Here is a 16,958-nt window from a genome sequence, read left to right on the forward strand (position 1 = left end):
TCCTATTTGGTGCTTTTCTATTGAAAAAAGATAATGTCGTGCTGTGTCAAAAGGTTTTGCTGAAATGTTATGTTCAATCATGGCATGGTAGCACAGTGGTTAGCACTGCTGCTCCCAACGGCAGGGACCTGGGTTCAATTCCGGCCTCGGGTGACTTGTCTGTGTGGAGTTTGCACGTTCTCCCCGTGTCTGCGTGGGTTTTCTCTGGGTGCTCTGGTTTCCTCCCACAAGTCCTGAAAGACGTTCTGTTATGTGAATTGGACGTTCTGAATTCTCCTTCAGTGTACCCAAACAGGCGACTCAAAAGATTTTCACAGTAACTTCATTGCAGTGTTAATGTAAGCCTACTTGTGACTCTAATAAAGATTATGATTATTGTAATTTTTGTGGTCCAGCAGAAAAGGCTGCTTCCATAAGCAAGTCCCCAATCACTATGTGGCCTCATGCCCAAAGTATCTGATAATGCTGCATGCCTGAAGTACTCCACTTTCAACCATGATAAGCTACAGCAGTTCTTCCCTGTTTTAGTGAGTGGATTCAATGGGAAAGATCCGGCCACAAACCTTAAATCACTGGTCTTAGGCAGACTTTGCTGGCCCCCATTTTGTGTCTGCAATGAATAATGTATCCACTTAACTATTTTATGAAGCGACCAATTGTAAATTAGTTCTGTGCTTTACAGGTCCTTCAGGGAGACATTTTTGTTTGCAGTTCTATTATCTACCTTCACAACACTCCGTTGTCTATGCATGCTGGGACCTAATGTACAGGCTTGGATACGTGTCTTCAGTAAAAATGGGTAAGCAACGAAGAGAGTGCGGACTTTGTGCTGGAGAGCCAAGCCAAACTGAAAATGCTATTTCTGATGGTAACCTAATCTGATTGTTCTTTTCTTTGCAATCCTTGCAATCTAATCTGAATAATGTAAATCTGTGTTGTGGTTGTGCTGTATCTTGGTTTTTGCACATTACTGTGATTTACACAGTAATAGTGGACAATTTTGCGATTCAGCTCAGTATTACTATTACAGCATTTCTGTAATCTTCCTTACCGATTGAAGGCAGGTTTTATTTATGTTTGGACCTTGGTAATGAGTGTTAACAGGCTCTCCAACCACAGGGATTATTGCAGTAGATTTATACTGATGTCCATTTCCAGAGTGCGCTGCTCACTCAGCCATGGTTGCAGATAGCGCCCTGAAGATGAGGCCTTAAGTAACTTTGTCCTCACCCTTCCCTTTAAGTCAATTTTCTGCCTCTCCTGCTATCCTGGCTGAGGTCAGCAAAGCAAATGGTATCTGAAAATCTGCTGGTCAGTGTGTCAGTGTGGCCCAGCTAATCGATTGAATGAGTTGTTCAAGTAGCCAGCAAATAACTTTTCTCGTGATGATGAATTATCTCTTTAAATTAATTCATTGTTTCAAATCAGTGTAACCACAGATTTGTGGAGCCTACAAACAGAAAGGTATACTGTATTTCATTGATGTACTGAATGTGCAATTCTCTCAGCCATTTAAATCTCTTTCCAGAGAAATACACCATTCTGCTCGGGGTGTGGAGTAAGGTTACCTGCGTAGTTTAAAAAATATATATTTTTATTAAGGCATTTATGTATCTACATAGATAGATGGATTAAACACACCCAAAACCAAAAGGAGAACAAACAGGAAATCTTATAATAGATAAATAACACCCCACTGCCCTCCTTGTTGTTCCCCTCCACCCACCCAGCCTTTCCCATTTTTAGCCCCTGTACCCTGTAACAACAGGATCCAATCCACAAACCCCTGCCCAAACCTGAACCGTTTGAGTACTTCCCACAGATATTCCCATTCTACCCAATCAAAGACCTCCGCGTCCATAGTGACCGCCACCTCTACATTTTGTCCCTCTGAGGGCATCATTATCACCTTCAGTAAGTTCGCAGACAGACGCCTCGCCTTTACAAACCCTGTCTGATCTTCCCCTGTCACTCCCAGCACACAGTCCTCAATCCGCAAGGCCAAGACCTTTACCAACAGCTTGGCATCCACATTTAACATCGATATCGGCCGGTAGGACCCACACTGCTCTGCGTCCTTGTTCTTCTTCAAAACTAAAGAAAACAAAGCCTGCGATAGCGTAGGGGTAAGCTCCCCCTTTCTCCCTCACCTTATTGTATACACTTACCAGCAGGGGCCCCAGAACCCCTTTATACAATTCTACTGGGAGCCCATCTGGGCCCGGGGCCTTCCCTGCCTGCATTGCCCCCATATCCTTCATCACCTCCGCTAGACCAATGGGTGCCCCTGGACCTTATACCAGATCCTCCTCCACCTTGGAGAACTCCAACCTGTCCAGATATCTCCACATTCCCTCTTCCCCGGCCGGGGTCTCCGATTCATACAACCTCTTACAGAATTCGTCAAAAACTCAGGTCCAACACCACCCTTCCCCTCCCATTCTTAACCTTTCCGATCTCCCTCGTCGCCTCCTGCTTCCTGAGTTGGTGAGCCAGCATCCTACTCACCTTTTCCCCATATTCATACACTGCCCCCCCTGGCCTTGCATGACTGCCCTACTGCCTTCCCGTTGACACCAACCCCAACTCCATCTGGAGTTTCTGCCGCTCCTTCAACAACCCAGCCTCTGGGGCCTCCGAGTACCTCCTATCCACCCGCAGAATCTCATCTGCCAACCGAACCATCTCTGTCCACTCTGTCGTATCACTCTGTACCCGGTTCGATATAAACTCCCCCTGACCTTTGCCTTTAGCGCCTCCCATAGCGTGGCAGCCTAAACCTCACCCGTGCCATTCAGCTCCATGTACCCCCCGAATAGCGGCCCTCACCCGCTCACACACCTCCTCTTCAGCTAGCAACCCCACGTTTAATCTCACCTGCGGGCGCGGGGCAACCCCCAGTCCACTTACAAGTCTATCAAAAGTGGCACATGGTCCGACACCACAATCCAATTGCCGAGTACCCTGAGTCAATCACCCCCGCCAGCAGGGTCCTATCCACCACAAACTAATTGATCCTCCAAGTACACCCTACACACATGGGAGAAGTACGAAAATTCCTTCGGCCTCGGCAAACCTCCGCAGGTCTACACCACCCCTCCCCCATGCACTCCATTAACCCTTTCAGCTCCATCGCCACCGCCAACACCCTCTCCGACCACGGACTTAACCTGACCAATCTCTGCTCCATTACCGTATTAAAGTGTCTCACTCCCCCAGCCCCAGCCTCAGCCCCGTTGGTGTTTACCCCCCTAAACAGAACGACAATCCCATCCGCCTCTAACATTCTATCCACTTGCTCACCCCCCACTGTGCTCCTGTCTACTAGCTCGCCCAGCTAGCCAGGCAGCCCCCGCCATAGCGACAAACTTCCACACCCCCCCCCCACCGTTCACACACTTCCATTGGGCCATCGACAGTAACAATAAGAAAAAGAGAAAAGGCTCACTCACACTCCACGCACCTCCAGCGTCCCACCAATGAACCCCACAAGAAAGAAATACGACCCCTGAGAGAAAACCATCACCCAAAACGAAACAAAACAATAAAGCAAAAAAGGCAGAGAAAACCAATATCTGCTCACACCTCTTCCAAAGTTCAATGGCCTCAACTCTCCTGCCAGTTCATTGTCCCTCAAAAACGCCATTGCCTCCTCTGGTGTTCCAAAATAATACTCGCAGCCGTTGTGGGTCACCCTGAGGCGGGCTAGGTACAGCATCCCGAACTTCAACCCCCTTCTTAAAGAGGGCATCCTTGACACGATTGAATTCAGCTCTCCTCTTGAGCAGTTCCACACCCAGGTCCTGGTATACCCAGAGCTCATTCCCCTCCCGAGTACATCTCCTAACGGGCAGCAGGGTAGCATGGTGGTTAGCATAAATGCTTCACAGCTCCAGGGTCCCAGGTTCGATTCCCGGCTGGATCACTGTCTGTGTGGAGTCTGCACATCCTCCCCCTGTGTGCGTGGGTTTCCTCCGGGTGCTCCGTTTCCTCCCACAGTCCAAAGATGTGCGGGTTAGGTGGATTGGCCATGCTAAATTGCCCGTAGTGTCCTAATAAAAGTAAGGTTAAGGGGGGGTTGTTGGGTTATGGGTATAGGGTGGATACGTGGGTTTGAGTAGGGTGATCATGGCTCGGCACAACATTGAGGGCCGAAGGGCCTGTTCTGTGCTGTACTGTTCTACTGTTCCTCGTCTGCCTGGCCCACCTCAAGATCTTCTCTTTATCCAGAAACTGGTGTAACCTCAGCACCGTCGGCCTCGCCGGCTCATTCACCTGCGGCTTCCTCATCAGCGCTCTATGCACCCGATCGACCTCCCCCATTAGCTGCTCCAGCATTTCAGCTACACAAGAGCCTTCAATGCCCTCTGGCATCCCAACAATTCTCAAATTTTGCCTTCGGGAGCGGTTCTCCAAATCTTCCTCTTTCTCCTTGAGCCGCTTCTGGGTTCCCCTCAACATCCCAATTTCGGCCGCCAATGAGGTAAGCTGCTCTTTGTGCTCCCCCCACTGCCTCCTCCACCTTCTGGAGCGCCTGGCTCTGGGTCTCCAGCCTCGGCTCCACCCAGTCGATCCCCGCTTTCAGCGAGTCTACCACCTTCTCCAGGTCCTCCTGAGCCTCCGTCCTCTGCTGACTGATCTTTTCTTTCAGAAAGGCCACCAACTGCTCCATTGACTATTGGGCTGATGGGGCCGACCCCATGCTCTCCGCCATCTTTCCCTGTGTCACACAAAGAGTTTCTTGCTCTTGCAGCTCCTTTCTTCAAAACCAACTTCTGGTTCACAAATCCATCCACCGACCTCACCAGTGGAGTATAACTTTCCTCCACCACCTCTCTGCCTTTTTCCTCCAAAACATTCGCCCGGCAACCGGGGAAAAGGACTGAAAAAAAATGCCTTGAGCGGGAGCTGCCAAATGTGAGACCACTCACTTCATGGCCGCCACCGGAAGCCTTCCTACCTGCGTAGTTCTTAACCATAAATTTGTCTCTTGCAACATTTGAAAAATCTTTACTGTTTACAGAGCCCTGAAGTGAAAATGTTAATGTTAATTGCACAAGTCGGGGCGGCACAGTAGCACAGTGGTTAGCACTGTTGCTTCACTGCGCCAGGGATCTGGGGTCGATTCCCGGCTTGGGTCACTATCTGTGCGGAGTCTGCACGTTATTCTTGTGGCTGCATGGGTTTCCTCCGGGTGCTCCGGTTTCCTCCCACAGCCCAAATATGTGCAGGTTAGGTGGATTGACCATGCTAAATTGCCCTTAGTGTCCAAAAAGATAGGGTGGGGTTACTGGGATAGGGTGGAGCTGTGGGCTTAAATAGGGTGCTCCTTCCAAGGGCCGGTGCAGTCTCTATTGGCCGAATGGCCTCCTTCTGCACTGTAAATTCTATGATTTTAAGTCAAAACACAGAAGCATTGATATTGGCTGATCGCGAGGTACATGGTTGCAACAGAGTGTTCAGGTACCGATGGTACCATAAGCCGCTATAACAAAGTTAAAATGAGTTTCAATGTCATAATCCCTAAATTGTCCCTTGTTCCTCCTAGATTATATCAAGCCATGTTTAGCGTGCGATTTAACCACCATGTTTCCCCCCCCAACCCTCTTCCTGGGCGTTCCGGTTAAATAGCGGGAAAGGCCAAAAATCGGTGCAAATCCGTTTGCCATCTAACCAGCCTGCACCCAATGGCGATCTCCGGAGCACACCCAAATATGGCGAGCATATCATGAACCCTCATTTGCTTTAACTTCCATCTCATTCATGAGATTGAACCTTTATGAAACCAGTTCATTCCAGAGCTTGAGCGGTGACTCGGACAGCATTTCCCAAGCTACAGCCCACAAGTGCATCCATGAGGCCCTGTATGTTTGGAGAGCAGACTAGCAACTTTGAGGTGGACTAGGCCCCCCCAAGATGCCCGGGCAGCAGGATTCTCTGCCATCGCTGGGATGCCCCAAGTCCAGGGGATAATGGATGGCACACATATTGCCCTGCATGCACCAGGGCATCAGGGAGTGCCCTTCATTAACAGGAAGGGGTTCCACTTACTGAATGTTGAACTTGTGTGCGACCATCATCTCCGGATCATGTATGTGTGTGCATGCTTCCCAGGAAGGGTGCAATACAGCTACATCTTGGCGCCTCAGAGGACCACTGTCAGGATGACGGATAGACTCTTGGGGATGACGGGTACCCACTGAGATCCTGGCTGATGACGACAGTGCTGAGGTTGGAGACCCAATATGTCGAGGTCCATGTTGGCATTGAGCGATGCATCAGACTGCTCAAAATGTGGTTCTGATGCCTGGACTGCTCTGGGTGGTACACACTGCAGTACACCCCCCAGAGGGTCTCCCATTTTGTGGTGGTCAGCTGTGCCCTCCACAGCCTGGCATAGCAGCGGGGTGACATGCTGGAGGAGGAGGCGGCGGCGGCCTTGTCTGAGAAGGAGGAGGACCAGGAGGAGATGGAGGACAAACCTGGGAGGAGCTGCAGGTGGTGCCGGAAGACGGAGGACAGATGGCAGCAAGTGTCCGGCACTGCCAGAGGACCAGGGAGGCCCTCATCCACCTGATTTTCATAGATTTCTCTCCCCCCCCCCCCCCGCCATTCCGACTGTCCGATTCCCACCCCTCCTACACCCACCCTGCCAGGGTCTGCGTAACATCACCCCAGGGTGATGGGCCTGTGTTGCCACTGTCAGCAGCAGGTCAATATACAAGACAGGAGAGGGATGGTGACTCACTTTGCAATTAACTCTGGTGTTCTTCAGTTTATGCCAAAGTCTGAATCCTGTCTTTCTGCCGACAGTGTGCTTGCCATCCTTTGAAAGGGGTCTGCATTGGGGGCGTTTGATTTTGGACCACTGTCCTGGAGGGGTGAGGGGAGTGGAGGACAATAGGAGGCAAGGATGTCCTTGACAGACATCCTCTGGGGGGGTCTGGAGCCAGAGGGCCCCGGCTGACTTACCGGTGTCACAGGCATCGCCATGCCACCCTGTTGTGCCCGCTGCCCTTGAGATGCACCGGTGTCAGGAGGGGAGAATTGAAAAGAACTGGAGACTGCAGTCTTGGTGGCAGGCCCCAACTGGCCTCCAGTGCTTCATCCTCACTGACGATGCCCGTAGGGCTCTGAGGGTCTCCATGGGACAGAGGGTCAGCTGGAGTGAGCTCCAGAGGCCTCTGGATCATCTGGCTCTGCCAGTCCTGACAGCTCCCCATTCCATGGTGTCGACACTCTCGAGTGATGCCCCTCAGTGACTGGGCCATGCTCTGCAATGCCTCGGCAATGTCCACCTGTGCCTGGGACGTGTCACTCAGCAACTGGGAGAGGACGTCAATGCCCTCAGCCATGGTCGTAATGAATGGGCTATGCCTCGTGCACCACCACGCAAGACACTGACCTCTTGCGCAAAGCTTACCACTGCAGCCGCCACCCGAGCAGTGTTGGCCTCGGTGCCATGCATTGTCGGCATCATTTTCTGTGCCCGTAGCCTTTGCCAACGTGATCTGGGATAACCTTGTCCAGAGGCCCAGCATCTATCCGGGACTTAGCTGAGTCCTGGGATCCAGCAGATCTCCAACTGCTGACTCCCTTGGATGTTCCTGCCTCCATCTGATGTGCATCAGTAACTGTGAGATGCCAGATTGTGCCCCAGAAGCCTGTCCACTAATGTCGCCGACCGAGGTGTGTGTCACTGTGCAGGTGGAAGGTGGGGGGTGATAGTTATGATGCCTCGATCATGGTCTCCTCAGTGTTCTCCTCTGAGGTAGGCTCTCGGGGGGGGGGGGGGGGGGGGGGGCGCACAGGGCTGTTCATGCCTGCTCTCTCCTCGGACAACCCCACGACCCTTACAGCCCGTTCCTCACAGCGGGTGAGGACTCTAATCTCAGGAACTTCACCCCCTCTTCCCCAACACCCCCCCCCCCCCCATCTTTGTACTTTCCTGCTTATTATGGACTATCTTATAGAACATAGAACAGCACAGAACAGGCCCTTCGGCCCTCGATGTTTTTGTGGGAACAAAGAGAAGGCACTCTCACCCACACGTTTGATGGGTCAAGGCACGGTTGATGGGTCAGGGCGGTCCATAGCAGGTGACATGTGTGGGCACCACAGCTGGACATGATGTTGTGCTGGTGGGTGCCAGGGGGCTCTGAGGAACAAGCATAAAGATCGTATGTGGGGAGGGTGCAAGGTGTCAGCCAGTGATTGGTGTGGGTGTTTGGGACTTTGTGAGGTAGCAGGCAGAACTGATGCCAGGAGAGGGGTGATAACTTACCCTTGCAACTCATTGAAGATTGTTTGTCTTCTTCCTACTTTGGACGCCGGGCCTCCTGGTCATACTGCCCAAACTGAAGTCCTCTGCCACTGCCTCTCAGGTGGCATTGGTGGTCCTGCTGTTGATCCTCCAATCTCCGCGGGGGAATAGGATGTCCCATCTCCCATCAATGGTGTTGAGAAGCCTAGCCAGGTCGGCATCCCCAAAGCGAGGAGCAGGTCTGCGCGCTGCAATGCTTCTGTGTTGACTGGGAGTAAGTGGTGAGGGAGTGTTAGCAGCGAGACGCTGAGGTGTGAGTCTGGTGAATAAGACAGCAAGACCGCCAGTAATGGCGAGAAGCTCATTAAATATGGGCCGCAATCTCGCCAACGTGACCGTCGAGAAGCACCCTCCCAATCGTGCCCTCGCTGCTGGGGAGGGGGGGGTGTTGTCAGTGATGGGGTTGGAGGGGGACATCACCTCGGCAATCTATGGGAGGATTTTGAAGGAGGATAAATCGGCTTTGGAGGGGATGGAGGCCAAGTGGGAGGAGAAGCTGGGGATGGCGCTAGAGGAGGGGTTGTGGTGTGAGGTGCTGCAGAGGGTAAATGCCTAAAGGTGGTGCACAGAGTGTACCTGACGAGGTCGAGGATGTGCTGGCTGTTTGAGGAGGTGTTCGATATTTGTGAGCTGTGTGGGAGGGGTTCAGCCAAACACTTACACATGTTCTGGCCCTGCCCAAAAATTGGACAAATTTTGGAGGTGGGACTTCCACACGATGTCAGCGATCTTGCATGTGGATTTAGAGCCCAGGCCCCTTGGGACTATATTCAGGGTGTCAGACTTTCCAGAGATGCAGATGGGAACAGGGGTGGATGTATTAGTTTTCATAAGCAGATTTAGTTTCTTGAGCACTAAGACTGACATTTTATTTGTAGCTATGCTTGGTAGGTCCAAGCCATGTTAATCCAGTGAACACCAATCCCAGTAAACACCATGCCAAAACATAAGTCAAAACCAAATGTATCTCCGAACATATTGAACATGTTTTACTTAGCTTGAATTATGGTTCTAGATTTGTATACAAATAAAATGCTGTGTTAAAGCAAGAAGGCTTGAGTAAAACTCCAGAAAGGCAGAGTATCTGATTTGAAATTGGGGGCCATTCAAAAGAGATCAACTCCTTTTAGAAACTGCCTCATCTTCTGCTGGCATCTAATGAGCACTTTAGATAAAACAGTCTTGCATTTCGTTCCTTGTTCACAGTCATTTGATCAGACGTTGCAAATAGAATAGATGAGTCATGGAGCCGGGGTGTCTTCACTGGGGCAAAAGATCCCGGATAAATTTCCTTCTATATGCTAGTTAATTGGCTTTGAAGGCGTTGCTGTCAACTGCTCATAACCAAAGGTGCAATATATTAAAATCGTTCCATGGTGAACGAGGAGTTAAAATTTTGAGGACTTTGACCTCTTAAGAACTTGAGGGAGAGTGGATCGGTAGTTAAAATATCGGAACTTGACATTGTGACTGCAACCTGGCTGCGCTGCATCCATTTCCGGGTTTAACCGAGCTGTGTATGAATTGGGGCTTTAATTAGTGCAGGCAGGTAAGTACTTATTGCTGCAATTTACGTCCTTCTGAGTTGTTAATGGAGTCTCTTTTACATTTAATTTTATTGGTGTTATATGTAACCTGTCCAGCACAGGTTTCTTGGGGCTTGGGGAACTGAGCATTGAAACTGGGGTGCTTTTGAGCAGCAGTTAAGCAAATATTTAATATTGCGATTATCCCCACTGAATAAAAGCTCACCTGGATGCCTGTATTCCCCCTGGTAAATGTTTGGCAAGAGTTTTTTTTTGTGCGGATACAACTTTTTAAAAAAAAAAAAGTTTTGGAAACTTTCAAACTGACAAGGTCACGGTGGGAAGCTCATTGAATGCATTTGACAGCACATCAGAAGAGACAAATAGTAACCATCCACAGCAACAGTAATGTGCTGTGGTGCGATCAACACATGTATAACGAAGTGCACGGGAATGGGGTGGAGATTGGAGGATGTACTACCCACACTCAGTTTACAGGCAGCCACTCAGCCTCCCTGACATCTTCCACAGGCTGAGAGGGTGGAGGTATCTTCGATAGTTGGAGCCGCGTTTGATGACCCTCATGAGCCCCAGGTCCCAAAGGGTCTTGGTAAAAGCATCACAGCAGTTAAGGTAGGATCTGAGCAGTCTGCTTCCACCTTCTGGAAGCAGGAAAGCTGTTGTTCCCTGTAGAAAGGTTGGAAAGCCTGAGTTAAAGAAGCTGCAACTCCCTAAGGCTGTGCACAGGGATGTTTAGACAATATGTTACGTTGCATTTTCTTTACTTAAAACAAGGGCCATGTTGTTGCGAACTTTGCAGCCAGTGGCGCAGTGATGCCATTTGATGCCAATCTTAGTTCTGGCACCAAATACAGGGGACAGAATTCTCCGACCCCCCGCAGGGTCCGGGAATCGTCTGGGGCCTTCGTAAATCCCGCCCCTGCCGTGGCTGGAATTCTCCGCCACCCGGGAATCGGCGGGGGTGGGAATCACGCCCCGCCGGTCGGCGTGCCCCCCGCGGCGATTCTCCGGCCCGCAATGGGCCGAAGTCCTGCCGCTGTCAGGCCTCTCCCGCCGACGTGGTTTAAACCACCTCTGTGCCGGCGGGAGCAGGTGGCGGGAGCGGGTCCTGGGGGGGGGGGGCAATCGGACCCCGGGGGGGGGGTGCCCCCACGGTGGCCTGGCCCGCGATTGGGGCCCACCGATCGGCGGGCGGGCCTGTGCTGTGGGGGCACTCATTTTCTTCCCCGCCGCCACGGCCTCCACCATGGCGGAGGCGGAAGAGACCCCCTCCACCGCGCATGCGCTAGTGGTGACATCAGCGGCCGCTGACGCTCTGCCGCATGTGCGGACTCACGCCGGCCGGCGAAGGCCTTTCGGCCAGCCCCGACACCAGTCGGCGTGGCGCCAAAGGCCGTTGGCGCCAGTCGGCAGAGCGGGAGCCACTCCGGTGCGGGCCTAGCCCCTAAAGGTGAGGAGAATTCCGCACCTTTGGGGAGGCCCGACGCCAGAGTGGTTGACGCCACTCCGCTACGCCGGGACCCCCCGCCCCGCCGGGTAGGGGAGAATACCGCCCAAGGTATCTCCAACAGGCGAAGCAGCCAGTCATGTTAAGGAATTCTCACAGACAGCAAACCAATTACTAACATTCATATTTCAGACAATTAAATCAAGATTGGGACACACACAAGGGATTAAGGCAGAAACTGAAATGTCAAACAAACCTTAACAAAATGGAATTTTTATTATGGAATGGAGAGATTTGACATTCCGCAAATGTAAAACTTGTTTTTCAGGACCAGAGGGGTTGCTCAATAGTAATTATGTCTTAGTGCATTTTCTATAGCATGTGTTTACAGTGCAGTATTTAGTGTGATTACTAAATGACTGCTCCTCAAAAAAATACTTTATTGACTTTAAAACACTGACATATCAAGTGGTCATGATCAGTGCAATATCAATGTTTAAAATCCAATAACATCTCTTTCAACAAAGTGCCACGTTAAGGGTTTTCACAGCAATAATAATAGCACAGAAAGATTAAGCTTATGTCAGTTCAATGATTTATAATGGACTTTGATCTATGAGGATTACAACAACATACCCTGTGAAGAATTGAGGGAGTGGAAATCACTGACCTCAGCTTCGAGATATCGGTGTTTAGCTGCACACATGCAGCGAGAGGTTTCATGGGTAACCATGACAAACACTGACAGTTTTACCGTGATTGATTAGCACCACTGCCAGAGTGCTGAGTACCCCACTTCTGCAGGCCACTCTCCACAATTTGTATTGTGATGCTGTGAAAAGTGCTGGGTTGGACTTGTTTGGACTTCACACTATTGGTCACCTTAAGGTGCAATAGAGAGGAGCCAAGGTTAAATCAGATTTCAAGTATTTGAACACGTTTCAAGCAGTGTATAACATGGCCTGAATGCAATGAGGTACAAGTAGTCACTTGGGAATTCAGTCTAAAGCAGGAAAAGAGTGCTGGATTTTTTTTTCCAGCCATTAGAAGCTGCTGGATTTGCAAGGATTTAATCAGATGACCAAGTAGGTAATTGTTTGGTGAGGTTTTACGATTTATTCCTCTAAATACAGGCAGTAATTAAATCAGGACTGAACGATAGAATATTATATTAAAATTTCTAGCTTAAACAGCTAAACTACTTGGTATAACTACAAACAGTTGAGTGATATTTCTAAACGTGAAACGTCATCAGTTAAGGTGAACACAATAAGAATGGCAGGGCAGATGAGGGGTTGCAGCTGTAGCAGGTGGGTATTGGTGAATACTAATATGATCCACGTCTGCTGCAAGTGTCTGCAGCTCAAGGAACTTTGGCTGGGAGTTGTTGAGCTGGAGTCTGAGCTTCAAACATTACAATGGTTTAGGCAGGGAGGAACATACATGGACACAGTATCACCCCTCAGGCTAGGTACTTTGGATTTAGCCTGTGGTCAGAGACTGGAAGGTGTGACTGGAGAGGGGGTGGGTGGGAGGTGGCGGCGGTGGGGCAGGTGAAGGAGGTTCACGTGAGGTGAGATTTGGAAAGATAATGGACAAGTCAATAGTACAGGGAACCAATACGTGTCAAAAAAAGGCAAAGTACTGTTGAATAGCACTGTGATTCCCAGCACTGCAGCTGCCAAGAAATGCACCCAAAACCAGACATAAACTTTTACCCGCTGGATCGCGCCCACAGAAATGTTAAGTGAGTGGGAAAAATTGGCACAAAGTATAATGTGGGAAAGTGTGAGGTTGTCCACTGTGGCACGAAGAATCAAAAAACAGAATATTACTTACATGGAGACAAACTTCAGAATACTGCAATACAGAGGGACCTGGGTGTCCTTGTACCATAAGTTAGCATGCCATTGCAACAAGTAATCAGAAAGGAAAATGCAATGTTGGCCTTTATTGCAAGGGGAATAGAGTATAAAAGTAGCAAAGTCTTGCTACAGCTAGACAGGGTATTGGTGAGACCGCACCGGAGTGCTGTTTCAGAGAGGGATTCATACCACACGGAGTAGACAAGCCATTCCTGGGGCCACAGGATTATGCAGAAGAAACTGATGAATGGTAGAGTTTATTTTATTAATTGCATTTTCATAATAAGCACCTCAAGAAGAGCTTTGAAATTCTTGGGGAATTTGCAACATCTTGAAGTAAATATGACCGTGATGATGGTGTACTGAGCCCTGGGCACCAATCACCATACACTATAAAATGGCTTCAGTTACCCGGTAATTGTCCAGTCTAACTGATCGTTTTGGTCGCGTGTTGCATTATAACTATACCTGCCGGGATGTAACAGTAACAATGGACAATGGCTAAAGGTGGCATGGGAGGTATGATTTAGGGGGACAGGGGATTGCCTCCAAAAGAAAACAGGGGACCCCAAAAGAGGTTTGTCCTTGCTGCCCACCCCCTCCCCCACTTGCCTGACACCAGCCACATGGTGCATTTTAAGACCCGAGCGGACTGCAAAATACCACCCATCATATCAATGATGAGAAGCGAAGCAATGAAAGTTACTACAATTTACAAGTGGATTTTCATCATGCACTGGAATGAAATAAAAGTATTGTCAGCTCTCTTGTGTAGAAACAACTTACCACTCGTGCTATCACTGCAAACATTACATGCCACTGCTTGAACAAAACACTGTATTAATGTCAGGTAGCGCATTTGCTTTATATGTATTTGCACACTTTGGGCTTGATCCAAAGGCCACACTGCACCCTAAAGCAGTTTGCCGAAGGGCAGAGTGACCGATGAAAGTCGGGAGACAACGCTCCCAGGATCTACCCGGCTCGCATGCGAGACATTGCGATATGAATCCTGCCCATTGTGGATGGGATCACTTTTTGGATAATCTTCACGTTAGAGGGATACAGCTAGCCCTCACTCTAATGTGCAAATTGCCGAGGTACCTGAGGCTTTGGGATTCAACCCCTCCGCCTCGGAGACCTTGGGCGAGCGCTGTTCAGCACTGGTCCCCACAAATGGGGACCATACGGAACGGCACCCATGGGATCGGAGGGCCCCAGCTGCATGTCTTTTGGGCAGGGTAGTGCCCTGGTGCTGCTGGTGCCACCTTGGCAGTGCCAGCCTAGCACCATGGCAATGTGGATGCCAGCCTGATACTGCCAAGATGCCCAGACGGCAGTGCCAGCTGGCATGGGCACTGCCTGAGTGCCAAGCTGGCATTCTTTGCATCCATGTGCGATCGGGCTGGGGTTGCCGGCGTGGATGTTTGGGGGGGGGGGGGGGGGGGGGGGGGGTGGATGGGGCTGGCGATCGCAGCTCTCGCTACAGTGGCGAGTTCCGGTGAGCTGAGCTCCTCAGTTTCCAAAACAATGCTACACATTCCCCGTTCAGGCCTCTTATTCAACACGACTCGCGTTGAATAGCCATGTGTTTCTCGGCTCTTCGAGCGCCGGGAAACATGCGGCCAAATGCACTCGCTTGGGGACTTTGTTCCCTTTTGGGAGAATTGTGCCCTTTGTGTAGAAGGCTTGAGCCTGAAAGGGGTTAAAATATTAAGCCCTGTTTGGTCAGGGCATGCAGGTAGATGGGTAAATTTAGAACGGTTATGCATAAGCAGTTTGCAGAGCTTTGTTTTAGAGGATTATGCCATAACAGTCTTAGTTTATACTATCTTAAGGGTGGGAATTCTTATGAATGGCTGAGTTAGATTTCTCTTCGAGGTCATTTTACTGACATTACCTGAATACAAGTGCAGGAATCTTTACAGGTTTACTGTTGTTCAATAGTTAATAGCATTTGAACCACCAGGGGGTGTACAGACACACAAACAATAATTTGAGAGGTTTATATATTCAACTATAATGTTTGGTTTGGGCTCCTGTAAATTACACAAAGTGGCTTCCAATTCAAGGCAAGTGCTAACAAACATGTGTTGTGCTAGTATGCAAAGGAATATACTTTTACTTCAAAAGTAACATCTCTTACACTCAGTGGGAGTAAATATATTGAAACACTTGCTCCTTAGATTAGAATTACTGTGCACTTGAGTGTCTGTTTGGCAAACCCCTGGGCAGTTGAATAGGAGTGATTGGAAAGGGACACGATGTGCTGGAATTCTTTTTCCATAAACCGTCCCACTGTAGGATCAGCTATCGGCCACTTTTTAAATAGGAAAGCCAGCCTTGAAATTTTTGTTGTAGCTGTACCTCTTGCCCTTTGTCTCATTGAAGAAATTCCTGCACGAATCCAGTAAGTTAAAGCTTTCTTTGCATTTCAGGGTCTACTAAGCAAACAAAGTGCTTGGCTGGAGTATAAAGGAATTGGAATTCTGTTTGCATGTGTGATCCTTCATCCGGTTTTTTTTTTCTTGCTTCCTTTGCTCAAGGCAACAACTGTCTAGTACTCCAAAGTAACTGAATCTTTACTTGGGAGTACAGCCAAGATGTGCAATTGAGCTGCCCCATTTACACTGCAGCCACACTGCAGGACAGCTGCCATGATAATGACATGCATATGTACGGAGGAAAAACTCCCAACTTCCTGGCGGGTAGAAATTATCGGTGCAAAGGGGAGGCCAGTACCATTTGTTAACAAAATATAAACCTTTCTAGCAAAAAAAATGTATCTGGCTGCATTTGAAATGTGAATTTTGGTGAGAGTTACAGTGAAGTGAAATTTGAATTTGCTAAATTCTGCTCCGGCAGTTTAAGATCCTTTTTAAATTGCATACAAGTAAATGGAGTGAAATTAGTCTTTGCAAGTAGCCCAAATTAGCGGCATTTTCACCACACCTTTCCACTGTGGTTCGCAGAACGATAGTGCAAACTCTTTTCTTGGAGATCCGTTTCCTACTCTGACTGTCACTTCTATTTAGTTTTAATTTCAAAATATTAGCAAAATCTTCCAAATATAAACTGCGCTGGTGAGAAATCTGCTAGTGCAGATCAGTTTCACTCCCTATTTCTCTTTGTACTTACGCAGAATTTTATCGAGGAAGGCGGACAAATTAAATCCGAGCAGATTTTCCAGTGCTGACCTTTGTGTTTGATGAATTGCAGGACGAGCATAGAGTATCATTTTTTTTTTTTAACAAACAATTTATTGAGGTAGTTTTTTGGCATTGTGAACAGTTAAACATCAACAGAAAGAGAGCAAAAAAAGACAAAAATGTGCAAACATCCACGTACATTCAATACTTCAATCGTAACATACTGCACAAGCCCGCTCCTCTCCCATCGGCACTACCCGCCAATTTATCCCTCCTACTCTAACCTCCCCCCCCCCCCCCCTTGCTGACGCTCACTCTCCCGCAAAGAAGTCAATAAATGGTTGCCACCTTCAGGCGAACCCCTGTACAGATCCCCTCAAGGCGAACCTAATCTTTTCCATACCCAGAAAATTCGACATGTCCGAAAGCCACAACTCGGTCTTCGGGGACGTTGAGTCCCTCCATGCCAATAGTATTCGTCGCCGGGCTATCAGGAAAGCGAAGGCCAAAACATCGGCCTCTTTCTCACCCTGGACTCCCGGGTCTTCCGAAACCCCAAAAATTGCCACCCCTGGACCCATCACCACCCTTGTTTTTAGCACCCGGACATGATCCCCACAAATCCCT

General features: G+C 49.2%; 1 protein-coding gene across 4 annotated transcripts in view; it reads left to right on the forward strand.

Annotated features, from left to right (window-relative positions):
• The window catches only part of pigf (phosphatidylinositol glycan anchor biosynthesis, class F), an 86,657-nt gene that overhangs the window by 8,366 nt on the left and 61,333 nt on the right, over positions 1-16,958 (forward strand). For all 4 annotated transcript variants that reach the window (XM_038813147.1, XM_038813138.1, XM_038813158.1 and 1 more), the window contains exon 3: positions 683-799. In XM_038813147.1, the coding sequence (XP_038669075.1) occupies positions 683-799 (117 nt within the window). The remainder of the gene's footprint in view (positions 1-682; positions 800-16,958) is intronic.

The sequence above is a fragment of the Scyliorhinus canicula genome, chromosome 1 (assembly GCF_902713615.1).
Source record: "Scyliorhinus canicula chromosome 1, sScyCan1.1, whole genome shotgun sequence".
NCBI classification, from domain to species: Eukaryota; Metazoa; Chordata; class Chondrichthyes; order Carcharhiniformes; family Scyliorhinidae; genus Scyliorhinus; species Scyliorhinus canicula.